This window comes from Babylonia areolata, chromosome 7 (assembly GCF_041734735.1).
Source record: "Babylonia areolata isolate BAREFJ2019XMU chromosome 7, ASM4173473v1, whole genome shotgun sequence".
Taxonomy (NCBI): Eukaryota; Metazoa; Mollusca; class Gastropoda; order Neogastropoda; family Buccinidae; genus Babylonia; species Babylonia areolata.
In genome coordinates this window covers 3,715,973-3,734,248 of record NC_134882.1, presented here as the reverse complement: position 1 = coordinate 3,734,248, position 18,276 = coordinate 3,715,973, and the positions used below count along the sequence as shown (strand labels likewise).

Genomic DNA, 18,276 nt, shown 5'->3' with positions numbered 1-18,276 from the left:
CCCAGGTGTGGCCTGTCCCCAGGTGTGGCCTGTCCTCTTCATGTCTGTCCCCAGGTGTGGCCTGTCCCTTCATGTCTGTCTCCAGGTGTGGCCTGTCCCCTTCATGTCTGTCTCCAGGTGTGGCCTGTCCCCTTCATGTCTGTCTCCAGGTGTGGCCTGTCCCCTTCATGTCTGTCCCCAGGTGTGGCCTGTCCCCTTCATGTCTGTCCCCAGGTGTGGCCTGTCCTCTTCATGTCTGTCTCCAGCTGTCCCCCGGTGTGCCCTGTCCCCTTCATGTCTGTCTCCAGCTGTCCCCCGGTGTGCCCTGTCCCCTTCATGTCTGTCTCCAGCTGTCCCCCGGTGTGCCCTGTCCCCTTCATGTCTGTCTCCAGCTGTCCCCCGGTGTGCCCTGTCCCCTTCATGTCTGTCCCCAGGCGTGGCCTGTCCCCTTCATGTCTGTCCCCAGGTGTGGCCTGTCCTCTTCATGTCTGTCCCCAGGTGTGGCCTGTCCCCTTCATGTCTGTCTCCAGCTGTCCCCAGGTGTGGCCTGTCCCCTTCATGTCTGTCCCCAGGTGTGGCCTGTCCCCTTCATGTCTGTCTCCAGCTGTCCCCAGGTGTGGCCTGTCCCCTTCATGTCTGTCTCCAGCTGTCCCCAGGTGTGGCCTGTCCTCTTCATGTCTGTCCCCAGGTGTGGCCTGTCCCCTTCATGTCTGTCTCCAGCTGTCCCCAGGTGTGGCCTGTCCCCTTCATGTCTGTCCCCAGGTGTGGCCTGTCCCCTTCATGTCTGTCCCCAGGTGTGGCCTGTCCCCTTCATGTCTGTCCCCAGGTGTGGCCTGTCCTCTTCATGTCTGTCCCCAGGTGTGGCCTGTCCCTTCATGTCTGTCCCCAGGTGTGGCCTGTCCCCTTCATGTCTACCTCCATGAAAATAATTCTATACCAGACAGTGAGTGTGGTTATGGTTCTGTGGAGTGTGTGTGTGGATATGTATGTGAGAATGTGGGCGTGTCTTGGCATGTGGATGTGGGCATGTGTGTGTGGGAATGTGGGTGTGCGTGTGGAGGGGGTGGGCACATTTGCGTACTGAGGGTAATGAAAAGTAAAACACAATGACAAAGCAAAGTTTGCTTTTTTTTTCCCCAACTAAACTTACTCTTGTGTGTCAGACAGTTTTTGCTGGGCAGCCTGGAAACCATCCTCAAAGTTCTGACCTCCACAGACAGTGCTGATTCTCTCCTCCAGCACTGCACATACACACACACACACACACACACACACCATTTACAGCACAACTCATCCACACTGATGCCAGTATTCACAACACACTATCTACAGACAACACACTCACTGATGCCGCCATTCACAGCACACCTCATCGATGGACAACACACTCATTGATGCCAGCATTTACTGCACAACTCACTGACGGACAACATATTGATGCCAGCATTCACAGCACAACTGTTGACACACAACACACTCACTGATGCTGCTATTCACAGCACAACTGTTGACACACAACACACTCACTGATGCTGCTATTCACAGCACAACTGTTGACAGACAACACACTCACTGATGCTGCTATTCACAGCACAACTGTTGACACACAACACACTCACTGATGCTGCTATTCACACCACAACTGTTGACACACAACACAATCACTGATGCTAGCATTCACAGCACAAATGTTGACACACAACACAATAACTAATGCTGCCATTCACAGCACAACTGTTGACACACAACACACTCACTGATGCTAGCATTCACAGCACAAATGTTGACACACAACACAATAACTAATGCTGCCATTCACAGCACAACTGTTGACACACAACACACTCACTAATGCTGCTATTCACAGCACAACTGTTGACACACAACACACTGATGCTGCTATTCACAGCACAACTGTTGACAGACAACACTCACTGATGCTGCCATTCACTGCACAAGACAACACACTCACTAATGCCAGCCCCAAATCATTTCATCACTACTCCAGAAAATGAACACAGCAGGGCTGTATAATAAAAGGAATGCAGGAAGTGCACTAAAAATTACACTTTTAAAAACATCGAGAAAAACAACAACAAAAGTACAAAAACAAAACAAAAAAAACATTAACAACTCATTGATACAGAGTAGAACTTTTAAAACAATTTTGTGATGGCTGTACAAATTTTGTGAAACAAAAAGCAGCTTCAGAAAAAAAAGTTTATGTATTGCCATGAGAGTATTATTATTACAGGTGACAAGAAAGAAAGCACAGCTGACACTCACGCTTATTCACTACCAATCATTTGGTATGTATGCACAGACCAATCATTTGGTATGTATGCACAGACCAATCATCTGGTATGTATGCATAGACCAATCATTTGGTATGTATGCATAGACCAATCATTTGGTATGCTCAGACCAATCATTTGGTATGTATGCACAGACCAATCATTTGGTATGCACAGACCAATCATTTGGTATGTATGCACAGACCAATCATTTGGTATGCATAGACCAATCATTTGGTATGCACAGACCAATCATCTGGTATGCACAGACCAATCATTTGGTATGTATGCACAGACCAATCATTTGGTATGCACAGACCAATCATTTGGTATGCACAGACCAATCATTTGGTATGCATGCACAGACCAATCATTTGGTATGCACAGATCAATCATTTGGTATGCACAGACCAATCATTTGGTATGTATGCATAGACCAGTCATTTGGTATGCACAGACCAATCATTTGGTATGTATGCATAGACCAATCATTTGGTATGCATAGACCAATCATTTGGTATGCACAGACCAATCATTTGGTATGTATGCATAGACCAATCATTTGGTATGCACAGACCAATCATTTGGTATGCACAGACCAATCATTTGGTATGCACAGACCAATCATTTGGTATGTATGCACAGACCAATCATTTGGTATGCACAGACCAATCATTTGGTATGTATGCATAGACCAATCATTTGGTATGTATGCATAGACCAATGATTTGGTATGCTCAGACCAATCATTTGGTATGTATGCACAGACCAATCATTTGGTATGTATGCATAGACCAATCATTTGGTATGCTCAGACCAATCATTTGGTATGTATGCACAGACCAATCATCTGGTATGTATGCACAGACCAATCATCTGGTATGCACAGACCAATCATTTGGTATGCACAGACCAATCATTTGGTATGCATGCACAGACCAATCATTTGGTATGTATGCGTAGACCAATCATTCGGTGTACACAAACCAATCATCTGGTATGTATGCACAGACCAATCATCTGGTATGTATGCACAGACCAATCATCTGGTATGTATGCACAGACCAATCATCTGGTATGCACAGACCAATCATCTGGTATGTATGCACAGACCAGTCATTTGGTATGCATGCACAGACCAGTCATTTGGTATGTATGCATAGACCAATCATCTGGTATGCACACACCAATCATCTGGTATGCACAGACCAGTCGACAGGACTCCAACCTACCTCTGGCCTCTTCCTCCTTCTGTCTCATCTGTTTGCTGTAACAAAACACACGCACCAACTGTCATGTCCTCATACACAGTCCAACATTTCTATGTCAATTAATGTCTTCCCTAACGAGGGAATATACCAATTTAGTCGCTCTCTCATACACGTGCACATTTCTATGTCAATTAATGTCTTCCCTAACGAGGGAATATACCAATTTAGTCGCTCTCTCATACACATGCAAGCCTGCACACCACACACAAACACATGTGCTCGAACATGCAACGCTTTTTCTTCACCAAACATACTCATGTTGATTTATCCGGAGATGTACAGAGAAATAGACACAATGAACTGTAAAAGAAAAAAAAAAAGAAAGAAAATCACATGCCTGACTTGCTGGAGATTATGTAGACACCAGACATAAAGATAACCCCCCAACACACACACACACCACATACTGACAGACACACACAGACGATCAGACAGACCGACACACACATACCCAGGCCTCCAGCTTTCCTGAAATCAAACTCCACAAAGCAGTGCATGTGAAAACAGTGAATTTCCTGCACAGTGCTACAGTGCACCACAACACTCTGTCTTGATACACTGATAACGAAAGTGACTTTAACAAAACACAACTGATAATCCCATACAATCCTCACACCAACAAAACACAACTGATAATGTTACATACAACCCCCTCCCCTCCCCACCCCAGCAGAACTGATAATCCCTCACAAAAAAAACACCCACAACCGATGATCCCTGACAATCTCCCCACCCCCACCCCACCCCAAAACACAACTGATAATCCTTCACAACTCCCCTCACCCCCACTGTGACGTCGTTAAGAGCAGACCAGCACTAATGGCAGAAAATTCGCAGAATCTGATGATAAGCGGGATGCGTCACTAACTTGGTAATTAATTCACAATGATAATGTTAATTATCCTCCATCTAAGAATTTGTTGATCAATAAAAGCAGCAAACATAATGTAGATTAACTTTTTCCCTTCCCTGATCATTCAATGAGTTCTCCCCAGATAATGCGGTGCCGACCTTGACCGCGAGGTAGGCCTACAGGCGCGTGATTTGTAAGAATGGCGTGCACGTTTGCCTATCACGTGCTCTTCTTTTGTACAGCGTTGTACTTAATCACTTTGAGCAGTGCTGTGTCGGATGGAAAAAAGGCAGAAAAGGTGAGTACTGTTGTAAGTGGAAGTCATAATATTAAATGGCTTTTATTAAATTGCATTAGGCATAGATCTACAGTCCCTCGTGCCCAGTTATTTTTAAATACCGTACTTCCCATAAAAAAGAGCTAAATGTGTGCGTGTGTGTGTATTTGTGTGTGTGTGTGTGTGTGCATGTGAGTGTGTCTCTGTGTGTGTGTGTGTGTGTGTGTGTGTGCGAGCGCGCGCGTGCGTGTGTGTGTGTGTTTGTGTGTGCGAATGTATGAGTGTATATGTATGTGAGTGTATGTGTTTGTGTGTGTGAGAGAGAGAGAGAGAGATGTAACAAAACAACAGCATAGAATTACATCTATGATGTCAGACTGAATTAAAAAGAAAAGAAAAGTATCTGGTGATCCAACTTTTTCTTATCACACCAACTTACCAAGTTAAGCAAATGTTAAAAAAAAATCAAATGTTTTATATTTTATTAACTTGAAATTTAATCCACACACACACACAACGAACGAAACATGAAAACACAGACTCACGTGATACTCTGTGAGCCAAAAATTCACAAGTTCTCTATACATTCTCATGGACTTTTATTCAACATATAAAGTCGAATCTGTAAGCGTACGGTTATTTGTACAAACAAAACAATAAGTCGCTTCTGTTTGCTAGACTATATATGTATGAGCATGATTGTTATTTATTTTATATGTTACAGAGATGCAGAGCCCCAAAAATGACTGACGAGGAGTACGGTACACTGATCAAGCTTTTGACATCAGTTCCTGCGACTCGGAGTTACACGGACCTGGACAAGCAAGAAAAAAAACTGTATTCCATGGTGAGTGTGTTGTGCAGCTTCACAGTGGGAAAACAGAGAAGCCCAATTGTTGTAGTCATTATAGTATATAGTACTGAACTCGGGTGCCATAACTGACGTCGAGAGTAGTAGTAGTAGTAGTAGTAGTAGTAGTAGCAGTAGCAGCAGCAGCAGTAGCAGCAGCAGCAGCAGCAGTAGTTCTTGTAAGCTTAGAAGTAGTAGTAAGTCTGCAGGGCACAGTACAAGGAGAGAAAAGGTGGACAGATAAAGAGCATGGAAAACAACATTCCAGATTGGTCAGGCTTGACATGCAAAATCTTGAGGAATACAGACATATCAAAGAAATGGAAAGACCTGGTGGCAAGGCCATCTGTTGGCTCCAAATATTTATTAAACTACAGAATAGGCAACAGTAGCAGGAATCGTAAAATTTTTTTTATAAATAATAGATATAGCTAAGCAGAATTTATAAGCAGATAGCAGTAGTTGTGGCTGCGACTAAAATGTTCCACACATTTATTTGCAGGCCAAGTACAAACGTGGGCTGACTGTGGAAGAAGTCAGCGATCCGTACCGAGGACTGAAGCTGCAGCGACTGACACGCAATGGCCTGATACTGCTTCCACCATGGGAAATTCCAAAGTGTATTGATTATTCTTATAAACAGTCTTTGGGTTATGGTTGTGCAACATTAACTGATAGAATCAGCAACCATTACTATGGCATAAGCAAAAACCATGTAGTGAAGTTTCTTAATCAGCATCCAGAACACACCAAAGTGCATCCGCAGTTTAAGAACAAGGCCCCCCTACAACCTATTTCATCAGGTCAGTACATGGAACGAAATCAAGTAGATGGGTGGCTCACACCCATTACAGACAAGCAATCAACGACAGTAGCTAAAAAACTGATGAAAATTTACCGGCGTTTTGGAACACCAAAACATCTTCAGTGTGATAGGGGAACAGAATTTTTTGGTGCAGTAGAGCAGATGGCAAAAACTTACAACATTAATTTAATTCATAGCAGACCCTATCATCCCCAGTCACAAGGAAAAATAGAGAGGTCACACCGTTCATGGAAACATAAACTAGAGACACAAGAGGATCTGTTGAAATCAGTCACTGGGGAGGACAACTGGGTGGGAATGTTACCATATCTGGAAATCAGTTATAACAATGCACGACATGAAGCAATAAAGAAAAGTCCATATGAAGTTGTATTTCGCATGAAATCTAATGTTGTTCTAGGATTGTTTGGAGATAGACATGTTAATGATATCGATTTAGAAGGAACAAACTTTGGCAGTGAAGAAAATGGAACAGTACGAGATGATATTACAATCAACACAGAAAATGAAACAGTTTCAGAAAGAAATGAAGTGAACAGCGAAGCAGAAAATGGGGAACAGGAGGGAGTGGGTATAGTTTCAGACAATCTGATATCAGAGGTGAATAGAAACATTAAAAAAGCCGAAATTGCAATGGTAAAGCGTAACTTAAAGCGTAAGTATCCACCAAACAAGTATAATCCGGGAGAAATAGTGTTAGTAAAGAGCGATGCAGTTGGTGCAGGCATTAAACGTAAACGACTATCATTGACCAAGAGTAGTCCGTTTATGGCAGTTGTTCAAGAACGAAAAGGTTTTGTGTACACGTTGAGTCTGTTAACTGGACCAGTTGGTAAAATTGTTAAAGTGAGTGTTGACAAAATAACATCTGTTTCACGACAGGAAGAGCTTGAAAGAAATATGAAAACTAATTGTGATAGAAGTAAGTTGTTTACAAATTTTCAGAGACTGGTGCAGATGGTGGCTAAAGAGAATTCTCCACATTCAGGTATGGAAATGTTGACTAGAAACGCTGAAATTCAAGGCTTAGAATGGGACAGTGATAATGCAGGGGGTGGAAATTGTATGTTTTATGCCATAGCACAACAGTTGAATAAAATTTTTGGAATTTCAAAATCTCATAGAGAAGTCCGAAAAGAAATTGTCAAATTCTTATCAGAAAACCCGTACCTAGGTGCAACACATTTGGCAGCATTTGTTACTTCAAACACTTTTCTAAATGGGGTAGGACAACCAGCAACAGACAACGATAAATGGAAGGCATATCTTGAGTCATTAAGCCATGATGGAACATGGGGGGATCACATAGTACTAATGGGGGCAGCTAATCTGTACCATGTCAGTGTGTCAGTTATTTCCAGTGTAGAAAACAGCGACCCCATTGTAATTGATCCAGAAGATTGTAGACCAGTGGCAACTCTACTGTTAGGCCACATAGCTGAAATGCATTACGTTACTCTACAAGCAGCAAAACAACCCACAGACACATGCAGTGAACTAAGTGCAACACTTCCATATTTACAAGAGCAATCAGAGGAAATCTCTAATACTCAAGAACAGGAGGTACATTTGTCAACACATCGAGACGAAAGAGCTTGCTGTACATGTAAACACTCTAATTGTAAACAGCCATGGTCTTTAGATGCTTTATGTGATCATTTGTTGATTTTTATATTTGCATTAGCGACAATGCATTCAGATGAAACATTGAATAGTATACGTTTAGTCTGTAAACGTTTCCATCAATTAGTTCATACTCAAGAATTTCAGGACAAAATGTATGCAGAATGGTTAAAAAGGGTGACTGACTGGTCGGTCAAAGATAGAGCTTACAAAGAGAAATATCTGTATTCCCGAAAGTCAGCATGTCATTTAGTTCAGTGCAAGTATTGCAATAAAGAGTTCCCTGCTGCGTCTGGTTGGCATCGTTATCCAATGGGTGCGTACGCATTCTATGATACAGATGATGATTACTGTTCTGAGGTTTGCAAGGAATCAGATGCAGACACTAGGAAAAATATGTAATCAATGTTACTGAGATATTTCTATCACCCGCATAGTCTATGGAGCGGAGTGATATTGTTTTTGTCGTGTAAGTGGCTGGATGTGTATGTATGTATTGTATATGTGTGTTTGTTTGTTTGTTAACAACATATCGCCATAAAGGACTCAAGATAGAAAGATGAAACTTGGCACAGGTATAGATTAGGTACCGTAGATGTGCCTTTTGGGGGTTAAAACAAGGTCCAATTGACCAAACAGTTGCATAGTTATGAATTATGAATTAGTTATTTCATTTACTCTCGCCAATTACCAGCCTATGAACCAGCCTTCTCGGCCCCTTAAGGGCCCCGCAATGGGTCCTAAAGTTGTGTTGATGGGGCAGTTCTTTAATTGCTTACATGGAACAGGTATATGCCTGCTGCTTGATGTGGTACCGGTATGTTTCACAGTGTATGATACAGTTATATGGTGTGGAAGGTTTAATAAACATAGATTGCCTGTTTGAAACATTGCTTTCTGTTGAGACTACCTGCTTGCCTTGATACTCTATTTGAATGAGAAAACGGTGTCCTTTATCAATGGTCTGTTTCATTGAATGGAAGAGGTTGGGTTGCAAATGTCTTAAAAGACTCCGTGAATGTGTAATAATTTGATGGTTGTGTTCATAATAAAGGAGAAAGAAATTGTTTGCTTAATAAAAGTTGTTGAGAAGCTGTTAATTAGACACAGGTCTGTTTTATGCAGGCGTGCGAGAGTCATTATGTGTCGTGGATGCCTTGCAATATGAATATTATAGTAAACATAAGTAAACAATTCAATTAACCTCTTGACTGCCCTGTTGACGTACGGCGTACGTCATGAAATCTCGCTCAGCAATGCTGTATTGACGTGCGCCGTACGTCATGTTACAACGTTCTATGTTTCGAGTCCCGCATTACAGAAAATACAGTCTGCTAACTATTAAATTAGCTCCCCTGAGAGCTCTTTATCTCCTGAGTTCCATAACCTAAAATTATTCATTGGATTGTCATATTTATGGCGAAAGTTTTGCAAGTTTGTACGAAGCTCAAGTTGTGTTTGCAAAGCCATGGCTGAACGCAGACAAACCCCAACACTTGCACTTGTATTGAAAGAATTCTTTCGCGATGCAAACAGAAGAGATGAAGATTGTGGACTGAATGAGACAGAACTGCTTGAAGTTGATGCCGAAGACACTGATTTTGACAGTGGAGGGGGGTGGGCGGTGGACTGAGTTGTTTGACGAAACTGAAGACAGACAAGCTCAGCTGATTCAAGATGCAGGTGGGTGTTTTCAAGGTTTGTCAGTTTATTATTTGCTTTCCGTTTGTTGTAACAATGAATATGACTGCATTGTGTGTGTTTTGAATGTGTTAGCTGTGGCTTCGTCAGTCAATGATCAGTGTGTGTGACTGAGAGAGAGTCAGTCACGTGGGTACTGTGTCTGACCATCACAGCCCAGGGGGCGTGGCTTGCTGGCTGGCTCATTGTTGATGACAGCATGTGTCGCTCGCCTGCAGCTTTCTGTGTTCGTTCCTGAGTGTGTATTGGTTTGTTGTTGTTGTTATTGTTGTTGTTGTGTGTGTGAGTGAGTGAGAGAGAGACCGGGGGGGGGGGGGGGGGGGGGGGGGGGGAGATGATGTTTATAAAACTGAAATCAGAGAATGATATACAGAACTGTATGCCTAAATTACTTTGTAAATGCAACACTTGTAGAAGTGTGTGTGTGTGTGTGTGTGTGTGTGTGTGTGTGTGTGTGTGTGATGTGTTGTCATTTTGTTTTGTATGAGAAAGAGAGAATGAAGGGGGTGTGGCATACCATGAACCAGTTTCAGTGTGTGTGTGTTTTGGGGGTTTGGGGTGGGGGTGGGGTAGGTATGTGTGTATTTGTATTTCAGCTTCTGAAAACAATCAGAAATAAAATGGTACCATTTCATGATCTTTTTATATGTAAAAAACAAAACAAACAAAAAAAACAAACAAACCCAAAACCCAACAGACTTGTCTTTTATGCAATGTGTTTCAGGTATGCAGCATGGTGATGATCATGATGTTCATCCTGGACTATCTGGAGTTGACAGCTTGCCACAAACCTACAACTGAAGACCAGCAGCAGCAAGACCAAAAGGCAGTAAACAAGCCTCCAGCAATTCTGGATTACAACAAAAACATGGGTGCCATGGACCATCATGACCAACAGCTGCAGCCCTACGATGTCACAAGGAAAACCCTGAAGTGGTACAAATAGCTGTGTGTGCATTTTCTACAAATTGCCATGCTGAATGCACACATCCTCTACAAAAAAGCAGGCAACAGCAGTACACTCCTGGACTTCAGAAGGATGTAATTAGTGCCATGATTTTTGGCGACCAAGACACTGCTAAAGATGACCACGCTGTTTGTCTTGTGTGGACGACACTTCATCCCACCTACCCCACAGAAGGCCTGGCCACAAAGGAGGTGCAGTCTGCTGGAAGAAAGGACAAAGAAAGGATGTGGGGTTCTACTGCCCAGACTGCCCCAGCAAACCAGCACTGTGTCTTGAAGACTGTTTCTGCAAGTACCCCACACAGCGTTTTTACTGGCGGTAGATCCTGGGTGAGTACACCCTTTTCATTCTTTGTGTGGACTGTGTTGGAGTCTTTTGCACCTGGACACTGTTGCTCAGCCTTGACAGTGTGTGTGGTTGATCACAACAGTCACAAGAAAGACAGGTTGATAACCTGGTTGATATTGTAGCACCTACATGATGGAATGACAGTCCCAATTTTTTTTATTAATGCATTTGATGGAATTTTTCTGTCAGATTGACTCATTATTTTAACATGTGAGTATCAAAAGCACAATCTTGGTTCATTTTCCTTTCATTTGATATATACTTTTATGCACTTATCTTCAGTACTTTTTGAAATATAAGCAAATTAAAATCATTGGCGTGTTTTTCTTGTTTTTCTGAAAATTTTCTCAGCATAGGCCATAGCAAAACGTACTAGCAGTGAAGGGGTTAATGTAAATCTTTGTATATTATTGTGAAAATTAATATTTAAAGTAAAAATGTGTCTTGCTGCTAATTTCAGTTTTTGATATTTTTCCTTTTCTTTTGTCATTATATGTACATTTTCTCCATACTGTCGAGTGAACAGTTCAGTTTTATTTAATTCAATGTGTTCAGCCGCCTGTTAAACTCGTGTATATATATGAAGCAATAGGGCTTTATATAAGAATTTCTTGTTGCCCCATTTCCTTAAATGTTTGTGTTTTCAATTTTGATCAATAAAGCATTGTTTAAACCAAACAATTCAATTTCTGCAGTTTTGATTTCTTGCTCTTATTTTCAATGTTTGTCTCTCACTTCCTCAGTCTCTGTCTGTCATTTGTGATTTGCAGGATTTGTCAAAACAACGTAAGCAGACGAATGAAAACAAAACGCACTTTCACCTACACACACACACACACACACATAGACACAGACCTAATCTTTCATCCTTCCTCATACACTCCTTCACACAAAGACACATGCTCATATATCACACACACACACACAGACGGACTCATACAAGCACGAATGAATGCACTAATACACACACTCTCACACAGTTAAAAAATAAAAATAAATAATCAAACAAATCCTGAGATGAAGACAAACTCACTGAACAACATTGAAGAATGCTGAAGTAACAAAACAAAAACAAGAACAAACCAAGATGGCATGCCATGTAAATAGTACTCTCCCTACATATTTTTTTAACAGCGGGTACATTATATGGCATACAATCTCAAATGCGTTGTATAGGCCTATAACCATTTAGAAACTAAAAGAGTATAAGTGTTGATAATCTAGTGAGATTACGTCATCAAATCGTGTCATTATTGGACGTCATTTTTTTTCTCTGCTTGTCGAAACGAATTGCAGAGGTGTAAGACGTAACTTGAAACACAGAAAGACAACGCAGTCATAGGCCAAATAAAGCCATAGGCTAGATCTAGTTCTTGTGTTATTGTGCTTAAGCGCCCAAACCGTTTTTTGGACCGGAAATAGTCTCCCAGAACCGGAAGTGACAATCTAAATGGCCGGGCATCATCACTAGAATTATGCCGAACTGTGTGTCAAATTTTAGATCAATTGGTCCAGTAGATTTTGTGGTAGCCTTTGCCACACATTTGTGTTTACACACACACACACACACACACACTCACACACACACACACACACACACACAGAGACACTCGCACTGGTCCATCATAACAGTACTCTCCTTTTTATAAACAAAAAAGGAGAGTACTAAAAACAAAACAACAACAACAAAATATAAATACAAACCACATACTAGCCACACATCAACTACTTAAGAAACCACGTAAGAAAACCCAGAAATATTATATCACACACACACACACACACACACACACACACACACACACACACAAACAAACTAACAAACAAAACCCAACAAAAAAGAAATAAGAAGAAGCAACAACAACAAATATCAAAATTACACAACAGAAATACTTGTTGGACTATTCATAGTCCAGTTCACCGTCGATGAAGTAGACAAAACAAACTGTGAAACACACATAATAAACACACACACACACACACACACACACAGACACACACACACAAACGCACGCACGCACACACACGCACGCACGCACACACACACACACACACACACACACACACACATCCAGTAGATCTTGATGTAGCCCTTGCCACACATTTGTGTTTACACACACACACACACACACACACACAGACATAAATTTTGCGACATGGCTTCCATCGTAATAGTACTCTCCTTTTTATAAAGGCAGGTACTAAAAAGCAGATTTTAAATGTTTGACCGTCATTCAGTGTGAAGTTTACGTAACTAGCGCAATGAATAACAATTTAAAAGAAACAAGTTAAAATCTAAATGTTTTATTATTATTATTATTATTATGCACCATCTCTAATTTTTTTTTTAGTAACTACGGTACGGCGCATCTCCGCATCATGATGCTCAACCGGGCCAGGCGATAGGGGGCGGGGCCTTGCGGTACCGCCGGAATGTGTATAACGAGATGAGTCAGGGAGTGCTTCTTAATGCACAGATGCGCGTAGAATTTTCTGCCGTTTGTGCTGGTCTGCTCTTAACGACGTCACACCACTGATAAGCCCTCACAGCACCCCACCAAACAAAAAAACAACCACAACTGATAATCCCTCACCATCTCTCCTCACCCCCACAAAATACAACTGATAATCTCACACAACCCCCTCACCCCCACAAAACACAACTGATAATCCCTCACAATGGCCCCTCACCCCCATAAAACACAACTGATAATCCCTCACCATCTCTCCTCACCCCCATAAAACACAACTGATAATCCCTCACCATCTCTCCTCACCCCTAGAAAACACAACTGATAATCCCTCACAATCTCTCCTCAGCCCTATAAAACACAACTGATAATCCCTCACAATCTCTCCTCAGCCCCATAAAACACAACTGATAATCCCTCACAATCTCTCCTCAGCCCTATAAAACACAACTGATAATCCCTCACAATCTCTCCTCACCCCTATAAAACACAACTGATAATCCCTCACAATCTCTCCTCACCCCCATAAAACACAACTGATAATCCCTCACAATCCCAGAACCCCACCCCCATAAAACACAACTGATAATCCCTCACAACCCCAGAACCCCACCCCCATAAAACACAACTGATAATCCCTCACAACCCCACCCCCATGAAACACAACTGATAATCCCTCACCATCTCTCCTCATCCCCATAAAACACAACTGATAATCCCTCACCATCTCTCCTCATCCTGATAAAACACAACTGATAATTCCTCACAACCCCTGAACCCCACCCCCATAAAACACAACTGATAATCCCTCACAATCTCTCCTCACCCCCATAAAACACAACTGATAATCCCTCACAATCTCTCCTCAGCCCCACAAAACACAACTGATAATCCCTCACAATCTCTCCCCACCCCCACAAAACACAACTGATAATCCCTCACCATCTCTCCTCATCCCCATAAAACACAACTGATAATCTCTCACCATCTCTCCTCACCCCCATAAAACACAACTGACAATCCCTCACAATCTCTCCTCACCCCCAGAAAACACAACTGATAATCCCTCACCATCTCTCCTCACCCCCATAAAACACAACTGATAATCCCTCACCATCTCTCCTCACCCCCATAAAACACAACTGATAATCCCTCACCATCTCTCCTCACCCCCATAAAACACACTGATAATCCCTCACCATCTCTCCTCACCCCCCCACACCCCCAGAAAACACAACTGATGATCCCTCACAATCTCTCCTCACCCCCAAAAAACACGACTGATAATCCCTCACCATCTCTCCTCACCCCCAGAAAACACAACTGACAATCCCTCACCATCTCTCCTCAGCCCCATAAAACACAACTGATAATCCCTCACCATCTCTCCTCACCCCCAGAAAACACAACTGATAATCCCTCACAATCCCTCCCCACCCCCATAAAACACAACTGATAATCCCTCACCATCTCTCCTCACCCCTAGAAAACACAACTGATAATCCCTCATCATCTCTCCTCACCCCCCCACACCCCATAAAACACAACTGATAATCCCTCACCATCTCTCCTCACCCCCATAAAACACAACTGATAATCCCTCACCATCTCTCCTCACCCCCAGAAAACAGAAAACACAACTGACAATCCCTCTCCCCACCCCCACCTCCTCCAATGACTCACCTGATCAGATTCTTCTCAGCTTCCTTTTGCGACAACTGACTTTTGGCTTTCTGCAGGTCAGTGGAGCACTTTCTCGTCAGTTCCGACTGCTGACTAAAAACAAAGAAAACTGTTCAATAATAACGATGGACACGATGACAGCAAAGATGACCTTCTTGCACAGACATAGCTAGCTCCTGTGAAATATGCAACAGATCCACAGATGCAAAACTTAACAACCAGCAGGAAGTAATGCAGATATGAAGCCTGCATTATTCACTTTTCACAGATATGACCCCTGTTATTCTCTCTCAGTGTCAATTAAAGTAGCTCTTAAATTTTTTTTTTCACCAAATTTTAAAACTTCTTAAAGACCTTTGAACAAAAAAACCTAAACTATAAAACTTTTGCATAAGAAATGCTGATGAAAGGCATAAAACTGATTGAACTGCATAAAACTGATTGAACTGAAAGGCATAAAACTGATTGAACTGAAAGGCATAAAACTGATTGAACTGCATAAAACTGATTGAACTGAAAGGCATAAAACTGATTGAACTGTCATTTGCGACATAGATGAGACCTGTAATTTCGGTGGAAAGGATCCTTTCAGGAACTTAATTAACAAAAATCATTTTAAAACTCAAATCAGGGGGAACCTTTCACTCATGTGTTACATCAGTCACTGAAAGAAACAAAGCACAGCTAAACTGAAAAGAAAAAAAAATCTAACAAACCTGAGTCATATTTTAAATTCGTAAATTCTTAAAAACATAAATGCATGTCATTCTTTCTTCTTTTTTTTCAAGAAATGTTCTGAACACTTTTTAAACCCTGTAAGAACCCTGTCTCAGTATTTAATGGAGGACTTGAACCCAGGTGACTACACTTTGGTGACTACACCTGAGCCAGGTGTCACAGTACATTACCTGATGTAATCGTCCAGTCGTCCTCTGATGTTGGTGTCGGCCACGCTCCCCAACAGGTGGGTCAGGGAGTCCTCATGCTTGGCTTTGCTGCAACACACGTCCACCTGTGCTTACTGTCTAAAACCAACAAACATACATATAAATGAACATCTTCTTCTCGTTCGTCAGACAGACACCCCAGTCTTCACAATGAAGGCAGCTGTATGCTGCAGGTCCTCCACACAGCTGTAGAGTTTCCGGGTCACTGGAGTTGGGTCGGGCCAGTATCTCTTCCTGAGCACCTCATGGAGGGGGCAAGAAGGGCAGGACTGCAGCAGATGTTCTGTTGTCTGGCTGTCAGTCCCACAGGGGCACCATGCTGAGTGACCAATGCAGGATTCAGTGTATATGTGGTGGTTTAACTGTTGTGGCCTGTCCTGAGTCTGAACACTGACACCTGTTCCTGCCTAGTCAGCAGGTAGTAGGGGTCTGTCCTCTTGTGGTGTGGATGCTGTTGTATCCTTTTCTTCTGTTGCTTGACCTTGATGACGGCCTTAACTTCTGAATATCAGAATTAACATAATTCCATTTTGGGGAGAGAAAAAAAAAAAAAAACACGACTGAAACTTACACAATGTCCATCTTCAGTCACAGACCAAGCTCTCAGCACTTTACAAACAGAGTCGTTTTTTACATAACACACTGCCTAACCTGGGTAGGAGTCGCCTGACAGATGCCTTAAGCACTCATCATTCATTTCCTGTGTCATTCAGTGAGGTTTCAATCACATGCACACATATATAAGTATATTAGAGTGGATTTTTCTACAGAATTTTGCAACAGACACACCTTTTATAGCTGCAGGTTTTTTTGGGTTTTTTTAAGTGCACTAAGTGCCTACTGTGAACAAGACCTCAGTCTATCATCTCATCTGAATGACTCGCATTCAGACCACCGCTCAAGATCCAGTTTGAGGGAGAGAAAGTTCTGATGAGTGATGGATTGGAACCAGTGTGGTTGGATTCTCTCGCTTCCTAAGTGGACGCATTACCGCTAGGCCACCACTCCACCTTCATCACTCTCCATTCTTTCTTGAAAGGAAAGAATACAGAAAATTAAACTATCTTGTTCACATTTATCTGTTTATCTGTTTACTTATCATTGTCGCTAATAGTCCAGCCAAACTTACACAAAGGGCTTTTTCAAAAACGCACACATAAAAACAACACATTCACAGACACTGATGCTTATACATAACAGACATATACCACCAACATACTCACAGATACTGACATACACACAAAACACATATACCAAAAACACACTCAAAAACTGGTGCACCCACAAAAACGAACACCAACAACAAATTCACAAACTGACATGCACATAAAACACACATCGTCACCACACCAACAGATACTGATGTACACACAAAACACATACACCAACAACACATTCAAAGATACTGATACACACACAAACACATTTATACCACCAATACACACACACAAAAAACATACCCAAACATATTCACTGACAATGGCACACGCACAAAAGACACGTGTGTACCAAAGCACACTCACACTAACACACAAAAACACACGTATACCACCGACGAACAAACACACGTACCAACATCACACTCACAGACAATGATACGCAAACACAGTGGGAGGTAGACTAAAAATATCTTTGGTAAAAGTCGACTTACTTGGGATTAAGAGGCGACGTATTGAGCCACAAGCTCTTCTTCAGGCAAATGAAATGAGTGAGTGACAGACAGAAAGGTACAGACAGAGAGGGAGAGAGAGTAAAGTTCAGGAAATACACAAACACATATATAAATACACCAAAACACACTCACACTAAAAGTAAAACTCGCACAAAAACACACGTCTACCTCCGATATACACATACACAAAAAAACACACACACCAATATAACACTCACACTCACACACCCACACAAAAAACAAACAAACACATATACCAATATAACACTCACACACCCACACCCACACACACAAAAAAAACCCAACACACATACCAATATAACACTCACACATCCCCCCCCCCCACCCCCAACCCCCCACCCGCACGCACGCACACACACACACACGACTCACATTCGGCGGATGTTATCCTCCTTGGTGGTACGATCTTTTTTCAACATGTCCAGCTGAGTGCGTGCCGTTGACTGAAGGTGAAGACGATTCATTTCCGAGCTGTCACAGAGCAGAGAAAAAC

At 42.2% G+C, this 18,276-nt stretch overlaps 1 protein-coding gene across 2 annotated transcripts in view; it reads right to left on the bottom strand.

The window, feature by feature from the left end:
- Positions 1–18,276, bottom strand: part of LOC143283662 (DNA repair protein RAD50-like) — a 102,995-nt gene that overhangs the window by 49,548 nt on the left and 35,171 nt on the right. For both annotated transcript variants that reach the window (XM_076589878.1, XM_076589879.1), the window contains exons 17-21: positions 18,156–18,254; positions 16,052–16,138; positions 15,144–15,236; positions 3,506–3,540; positions 1,130–1,220 (exon numbers count right to left, since the gene is read on the bottom strand). In XM_076589878.1, coding sequence (XP_076445993.1) covers positions 1,130–1,220; positions 3,506–3,540; positions 15,144–15,236; positions 16,052–16,138; positions 18,156–18,254 — 405 coding nt within the window. The remainder of the gene's footprint in view (positions 1–1,129; positions 1,221–3,505; positions 3,541–15,143; positions 15,237–16,051; positions 16,139–18,155; positions 18,255–18,276) is intronic.